The sequence below is a fragment of the Chrysochloris asiatica genome, unplaced genomic scaffold (genome assembly GCF_000296735.1).
Source record: "Chrysochloris asiatica unplaced genomic scaffold, ChrAsi1.0 scaffold00024, whole genome shotgun sequence".
NCBI classification, from domain to species: Eukaryota; Metazoa; Chordata; class Mammalia; order Afrosoricida; family Chrysochloridae; genus Chrysochloris; species Chrysochloris asiatica.
In genome coordinates, this window is record NW_006408542.1 from 3,386,165 (window position 1) to 3,394,671 (window position 8,507).

At 37.0% G+C, this 8,507-nt stretch overlaps 1 protein-coding gene across 1 annotated transcript in view; it reads right to left on the minus strand.

Annotated features, from left to right (window-relative positions):
* Positions 1 to 1,521: 1,521 nt before the first annotated feature.
* HEATR5B (HEAT repeat containing 5B) overlaps positions 1,522 to 8,507 on the minus strand; it is a 205,163-nt gene continuing 198,177 nt past the window's right edge. Inside the window, exon 35 of the mRNA XM_006839450.1 lies at positions 1,522 to 1,826. Coding sequence (XP_006839513.1) covers positions 1,522 to 1,826 — 305 coding nt within the window. The remainder of the gene's footprint in view (positions 1,827 to 8,507) is intronic.

An 8,507-nucleotide genomic window follows, 5' to 3' on the forward strand; every position in this document is an offset into this window, starting at 1 on the left:
TAGGATAAGCACTGGACTGGTAACCACAAAGTTGGCAGTTCAATCTCACCAGCCTCTCAGTGAGAGCAAGATGAGGCTTCCTGCTGCCATAAAGAGTTACAGCCTTGGAAAGTCTACACATGGATCACTCTGAGTCTGAACAGACTCTATAGCAGTGGGATACAGACCGAAATTAGATTAGTAGTAGTTGGGGGAGTAGCAGAACTGTGAGGTAATAATTAAGGGTAGAGTTTTTTTTTTTTTTTACTGTGATGGAAATATTCTGAAACAGTCAATTGTGATCATGGTTACAAAACTCTGTGGCTATAATACAATACACTGAACCGTACACTTTAAATGGGTGAACTCTATGGTCATGAGTTGTTTCTCAATAATGTTGGTAAACAAGCAAACAAGAAAAGCAAGTCCGAAATGAAAAAAAAAACAAATACACCGCAATTCCGTAGAAGTGAAAGTCAGCAACAAAATAGGTGAGAAGGCACTCAGTTGAAACGTCTGATGGAGGGACCAGGACGAAAGACAAGGGCATGTGAGCTACCTCCTGGTGAGAGCATGAATGAGAATAATAAACTAGATGACTAAATAATTATATACAACATAATAATAGCATATGTAACACTGGCAAAACTTGGTGTTTTACATTTGCTAAGCAATGGAGCAAACATTCATTTCATCAATTGTTTAACATGGTAAAATTCTCATTGCCTGAGAGACTGGCAGAACTATAATTATGGCTAATTCATATTTGTATGGTGTGTAGCAATTAGCTTGATGCCTTATACACAATTAGCTGGATGACATATACAGTAGGTACTCAAGAAATACTTCTTGAGAAACTAACCATGATAGCCAGAACTTGAGGCTCATAACTGAGGTCAAATTTTAGTCATTAAAAAGAAAAACAAAACCACAGAGCATTATATATACCACATTTGAAACATTTTAATGGACCTTTAAATGAATTTTAATTCAATTAACAACTAAAATATGCACAAGAAGAATTTGTCAATTTAACATAAGAAAGTAAAAAGATGCATGAAGGACATAAGGACATTTTGGGAAATGCTAAGAAAATGCTGTAACTTCTTTCATATGTATATACCACAAACAGACACTTTTGTTATCTTGGTAATGTCAAATTTTAAATCCTGCATGTTTCTCAGTGAAATCATTCCTGACAAATGTTGAATTTTCACCTGTATTTTTCTGATAAGATCATTAGACTGTCGAATAACATGATACAATTTAAAACCTATGGCTTAGTGTCTAAAAAATAAATTAATTAAAGAGACACATTATTAGGAGAAAAATGAATACAAATTTACCAAACAACAACAAAAAAAATTGTTTCTTCGAAATTGGTAAATGGTCTAAGCATTGTTTCACTCAGCAAACTTAGAAGCATTATATTACCAAAATACAAATAAAATAGGCACAAAGAATGAGATGATGTAGTGGCTGACACGAATCATTAATTGGGTGCTAGCAAACAACGTCAATAAAAATGAATGGAACAGAAAATTAAAAAAAACTTGTTTTTAGTTTAATTGTTGGAGCAGAGTGTGCGGCAGGGGCTGGTTGTCGGGCAGCTGCTTTAGCCTTGCTAGCCTGGCTTGCTCGAACAGCAGTTTCCAGGCGTACTTTCAACTCAGGAGCAGCTCCCATTACTGTCTTGAAAGCATGTGGATACAGAGGTCCAATATGCATTAAATTCTGGAGTGCAAACTCATGAAGATCTTTAGAAGCTGTGCTTGCTGAGGTAAAAGAATTTTCATCCAGCAGGTATGAGATCAACATTGGAACTAAAAGAGCAAGTAACTGGACTCCTGTAAAAACCAAAATAATATATGAAGAACCAGGATATTACACTAAAATTTAATTTTAAAACCAGGCAATTATAACAGTGGTCTGAATTATAATAAAAAATAAATAACTATGTATAATCTATTTTAGATCTCAAAGATAACTCATAGTTAATATTATATATTTACTAAATGCCCATCACAACTCCTGCCAGTTTGTCATACTGCGGTTGCTTTTTTGTTGCTGTGATATTGGAAACTATGCCAATGTCATTTTCAACACCAGCTGGGTCACCCATGGTGGACAGGCTCCAGTGGAGCTTTCAGATTAAGACAAACAAAAAGGAGGAAAAGTGGACCACTTCTGACTGGTTAGCCACTGAATGGCTCACCACTGAACACTTAATGAATAGCACTGATATATGACAGAAGTTGAGGAATTCAGGCTGGAAGGCATTCAAAATACAATGGGGGGGTGATGTGGGGAGCTGCTTCCTCACAGTAGGTGATGGGGGTTATACGCTGTCAAGTTGGATTTGACTCACAGAGACCCTTTACAGGGTTTCTAAGGCTATAAATTTTTACATCAGCAGAAAGTATCATCTTTCTCCTGCAGAGTGGCTGGTGGACTCAAATTGCTGACTTTGAGGTTAGCAGTTGAACATGTAACCCACTACGCCACCAATGCTTCTCTTCTCAAAGTAGAGCTGACCTTAATATAGGGATGGAGCAAAGTCTCGGGACTTCATTTGCTGATGTGACATGACTCAAAACGAAAAGAAACAGGTGCAAACATCCATTAATAATCAGAACATGGAATATACAAAGAGTAAACATGGGAACACTGGAAGTTGTCAAAAATGAAATGGAATGCATAAAGAGTGATATTCTAGGCATTAGTGAGCTGAAATGGTCTAGTATTGTCCATTCTGAATCACACAATCATATGGCTTACAATGCTGGGAATGACAAATTGAAAAGGAATGGCATCATACTCATCATCAAAAAGAACACTTCAAGATTTATCTTGAAGTACAGTGTTGACTGCGATAGGATAATGTTCACACATCCCCATAAAAAAGGATCAGTTAATACCACTATTATTCAAATTTACTTACCAATCAATCACTATAGCCATTGATGATGAAATTACAGTATTCTACCAACTTCTATGGTCTGAAATTGATCAAATATGTAATCAAGATGCATTGATAATTACTGGTGATTAGAATGAGAAAGTTGTAAACAAACAGGAAGGATGAACAGTTGGAAAAAATGGTGTTGGTGATAAAAACGCTATTTGCATGATGGAATTTTGCTAAACCAATCACGTATTCATTGCACATACCTTTTTCCAACAACATAAAAGGCAATTGTACACATGTCCCTCACCAGATGGAATACATAGGAATCAAACTGACTATATTTGTAGGAAGAAACAATGGAGAAGCAATGATGGGAAAACTCAATCAATCAAAACAAGGCCAGGGCCAAATTGTGGAACATCCCATCAATTACTCATATGCAAGTACAGACTGAAGCCAAAGAAAATAAAAACAACTCCACAAGAGCCAAAACATGACCTTGAATATGTCCCATATGAATTTAGAGCCCATTTCAAGAACAGATTTTATGCTTTAGACCCTAAAGATGGATGACCAAATGAGTTGTTGGATGACATCAAGAACATCATAGGGGAAAAAAGCAAAAGGTCATTAAAAAGCCAGAAAGGAAAGAAAAGGCCAAAGTTGATGTCAGGAAGACACTCTGAAATTTGCTCAAGTGTAGAGAGAAGCTAAAGCAACTGGAGGAAATGATGCAATTAAAAGAGCTGAACAGAAAAATTCAAAGGACAGCTCCAGAAGACAAAGTGAAGCAGCATAAAGAAATGTGCAAAAGACTCGGAGTTAGAAAATCCAAGGAAAATAACATGCTCAACATTTCTGAAAGCGAAAGAACTGAAGACTTGAAAGAATTCAAGCCTTGGGCTGCAATACTTAGAATTCTCTGGGCAAAATATTGAATGATACAGGAAATATCAAAAGAAGATGGAAGGAATACACAGTCACAGCACCAAAAGAAGTGGTTAATGATCATCCATTTCAAGAGGTACCATATAATCAAGAACTGATGGTATTGAAAAAGTCCAAGCTTCACTGAAGGCACTGACAAAAAAAATAAGGCTGAAGGAAAACAAATTAAAATATTTCAACAAACTGAGGCAGCACTGAAGGCACTCACTCATCTAGGGCAAGAAATTGGGAAAACAGTGTCTTCCAACAACGTGCAGGACTAGGCAGACGTGCTATACAAACCCTCTATAACAAAGATATGGGAGACCAAAAGAAGGAGACACAGAGGACCATTCAGCAGAGGAAAGGTTTCAGAAGTGGGCTGAATACCTACCTGGAGGAGAAAGTGAGCAGGGGGGTGAAAAAGCAGACTGACAAGTGAACAGACTGCAGCCAAAAGTTCAGGCGCAGCCTTGAACTTTTGCAAGCTGCTTTGGAGAGAAGGATGGCAGCCTTATGGCACAGATTCACAAGAGTGACGGAAAAAGTGGAGTTTCTTTTTGCTCCCCACACTCCCCTGGATAACACCACCCTCATCCACCCCTAGTGCTGACTCTGCTGCTCTCTAGGAGGTTCAGAGTTGGGTGGTTTGAGCTAGTGTAAAGTGGGTGTTTGTGGCATCTCCTTGGCACTAGCAGGCTCTGCTCCAGATGTACAGAATCCACAGAGTCTCCAGGTCAGAATCAGACTAGGAGGATCCTTCAAAATCTGCTACCTTACCCGTAGCTGCCCCCTGGTTCTGACAGACACTGACACTTGTAACCTGAAGGGCCTCCACGAACTACTTCCAGACTGAGTGCCCTGAACACAGACAGCACCTAGATCTATAGGAACTCCATCTAGGGCTGGGAACTCAGTCCTCACATCACTCTGCCATCCACTTCGTAATTCTTTGGTTAGCAGGAGCAGTCAGATTTTTCTCCTCTCTGGGTCCAGTAACTGCACTGGTTTTTTCTTTGTATAAAACTTCCAAGTGGTGAGCAAGTAAAGCAGATTTTAAGATAAAAGAGACTGTTTTAAACATAAAATGAATACACCTTCACATCAAAAGGAAAATCATAAGATTTCATGAACATTAGAAAAACAGCAACTAAGAAAATTAAAAGAAAATCCATGCAATGAAACTCAGAGCAGAAAATTAGTGGAACAAAGAAACTAGCAGAACCACACAGCAAATGACAGCAATCAATTCATACCTATCAATAATCACACTGAATGTAAATGGATTAAATACACTAGTCGAGAGACAGAGAGTAACAGAACAGATAAGAACACAGGATCATTCAATATGCTGTCGAAAAGAGACACATCTTATATACAAAGACATAATAATAGACTAAAAGTCAAAGGATGGAAAAAAAGTATATCAAGTTAATGGCAATAAAAAATGAGCAGAAATGGCAATGTTAATCTCTAATAAAAAAGACTTCAAGGCCAAAACCAGCATAAGGGACAAACAAGGGCATTATATCATGCTTAAAGGGCCAAATAAAAAAGAGGACATATCATAATAAATATCTAGTCGTGATGTAGTGCTGTGGGATAAAGTCCTGGACCACAAGGTTGGTTTGAACTGCAGGTTGGTGGTTCAAACTTAACAGCCACTACTCAGAAACCCTACACAGGGTCGCTGAGTTGGAACTAATTCAATGGCACTTAACAACAACAACATGCTCCCAATTAAGAGTATGCTGTTGTTGCTAATTGTCGAGGAGTCGGTTCCGACTTATAGTGACTCTGTATAGGATTTCCAAGGAGCAGCTGTTGAGCTTGAACTGTTGACTTTGCGATTCAAACCAACTTTGTGGCCCAGTGCTTTACCCCACAGTGCCACACCAAGACTTACATACATAATTCAAACTGGACTAAGAACCACAACTGAAATCCACTAGCTGCTCCTTGGAAACCCTACAGAGGGTTGCTTTGAGTCAGAATCAACTTGACAGCACTTAGCAACAACAACAATAATAGTACAAGATTTTTAATTCACCACGTTAGATGAAGGACAAAACTAAAAAGAAATTCAATGAAGACACAAAAGAACTAAACAACACAATCAACCAACTTGACCTCATAGACATATACAGAACACTTAGCACAACAACAGCACAATATGCATTCTTTTCCAGAGTATATGGAACATTCTCCAGAACAGACCATATGTTAGGTCACAAAGCAGATCTCAATAAATTTAAAAGCACCAAAATATTACAAAGCAGTTCCTCAGATCACAATGCTATAAAATATCTCTCTTCTCTTTTATCCGATGTGATCTTTCTTTACTAATCTCTACTCACTCTCTTTCTGTTTTCATGTTTCCTTTCCCTAGTTTTTCTAAGAGTTTTTAAATTTCTCCCTTTTATTTTCTCCTCTTTTATAGCTTGATTTTCCTGTCCATTTTTTTTTTAATTTAGCTATTATATTCTTTTTTTTCTGATTAAAGTAGCCTGTTTGTTTTTTTAATTCTCCTTTATTCTTTTCTCTTTTCATTGTTGGTTCCTTGTTTTTATACTCTGTTTTGATTTCTTATGTGTGTTTCTCCTCTTTCAGGCGACAACAGCTGTGCCCATATAGCACAGTCACAACTATACCCTCTGAAGTTCTACTCACTTGGCAAGAGCCAATACCAGCTCCTATACCAATAATCAATGATAGACAACAGCCAACACTAACCAAAACCTACCCTAAACTGAAGTGCATAAACAGAGAATAGAGAATGGTCAAGTAGATTGCAAGACAAAATAGAGCTTTAAATGGGGGTGGGGGGGAGAAATTAATTAATTACTGGGTAAACTCAAAGAAAATTAATATACCTTCACATCTAAATAAAAGAGAGGAAAATGAGAAAGATCTAGTATGCATTAACACAACAGAGGACTTCTGGTGTGGCACTGTAGGGTCAGCACTAGACTTTGAACCACAAGGTTGGCAGTTCAAACCCACCAGTAGCTTCTTGTAGGTCCAACATACAGGGTCGCTATGAGTCGGAATCAACTCAATGGGACTTAACAACAACAACAAAATAAAACAGAAATTAACAAAATGAACTGAAATTAACTTAGCGCAGAAAATTATGTGGAGCAAAGATACCAGCAGAACCACAAAAAATGCAAAGTAAAATGACAGCAGTCAATTCATGCCTATCAATAATCACATTAAATGCAAATGATTAAATGCACCAGTTAAGACATAGAGAGTAGCCCAATGGATAAGAAAATGGAATCTTTCAATTTGTTGTCCACAAGATACACATCCTACACACAAAGACAGAAGTAGACTAAAAATCAAAGTTGCAGGAGTAGCAATTTTAATCTCTGTTAAAATGGACTTTAAGGCAAAAATCAGCATAAGACACAGAGAAGGACATTATATTATGATTAAGGAATCAATTGAAAAAGAGAACAAAACCATAATAAACACCTATGCTCCTAGCGAAAGAGCCTTAAAATACATAAATCAAACTTGATAATGAAACTGAATAAAGCAGACTCATAGCAACCCTGTATGTTGGACCTACAAGTCAACTTTAAGTTGACCTTAAAGTCAACTCTACAATAATAGTTGGAGAATTTAATAACTAATTTTGATGAAGGACAAAACAACTAGAAACTCAACAAAGACACAGAAGAACTAAGCAACACAATCAATGAACTTGACCTTATAGACATGCACAGAGCACTCAACCCAACAACAGTACAATATACATTTACCAGCGTACATGGAAGATTCTCCGGAATAGACCAAATGTTAGGCCACAAAGCAGATCTCAATAAATTTAAAAAAGATCAAAATACTACAAAGCAGCTTCTCCGATCACAATGCTATAAAATTAGAAATCAACAATTTCTAAGAAGATGAATTCCTTGAGTCAAGGAAGAACAAAAATAGAACTCACCAAAACCTCTGGGACACAGCATAAGCAGAGGTTCAGAGAGCAATTGATAGCAATAAAAAGCACACATCCAAAAAGAAGAACCAAAATCAACACCTTAACCTAATATCTAAAACAGTTATAAAAACAGCAACAAAGTAAGCCTATTGCCACAAGAAGAAAAGAAATCAGAAAGGTTAGAGCCGAAAGAAATTAAATAGAAAACAGAAAAACAATAGATAGAATCTACAAGACAAGACATTGATTCTTTGAAAACATTAATAAATCCACAAACCTTTGGCAAATTTCACAAAAGAAAATTAGGAGAAAATAGAAATAACACAAATAAAAAATGATATTGGTAACATCACAACAGAACCAACAGAAGTAAATAAGATAATAAGAATGTTATGAAGAATTGCTCTGGTAGCGTAATGGTTACGAGTCAGGCTGCTAATCTCAAGGTCAGCAGTTCGAAACTATCAGCTGTTCTGCAGGAGAAAGATGAGGCTTTCTGCTCCTGTAAAGGTTTACAGCCTCAAAAATCCTATACAGAGTCACTATGAGTCAGAACCACCTCTATGGCACACAACGACTACTACTTAAAATCTAGATGACATGGACAAATTTCTAGAATCATATGACCTACTTAAACTTACCAGACTGAAGCAGAAAAGTTGAACAGGATTATAAAAAGAGGAGAAACTAATGAAATCATTAAAAACTTCCAAATAAAAAAAGCCCAGGCCCAGATGGTTTTAC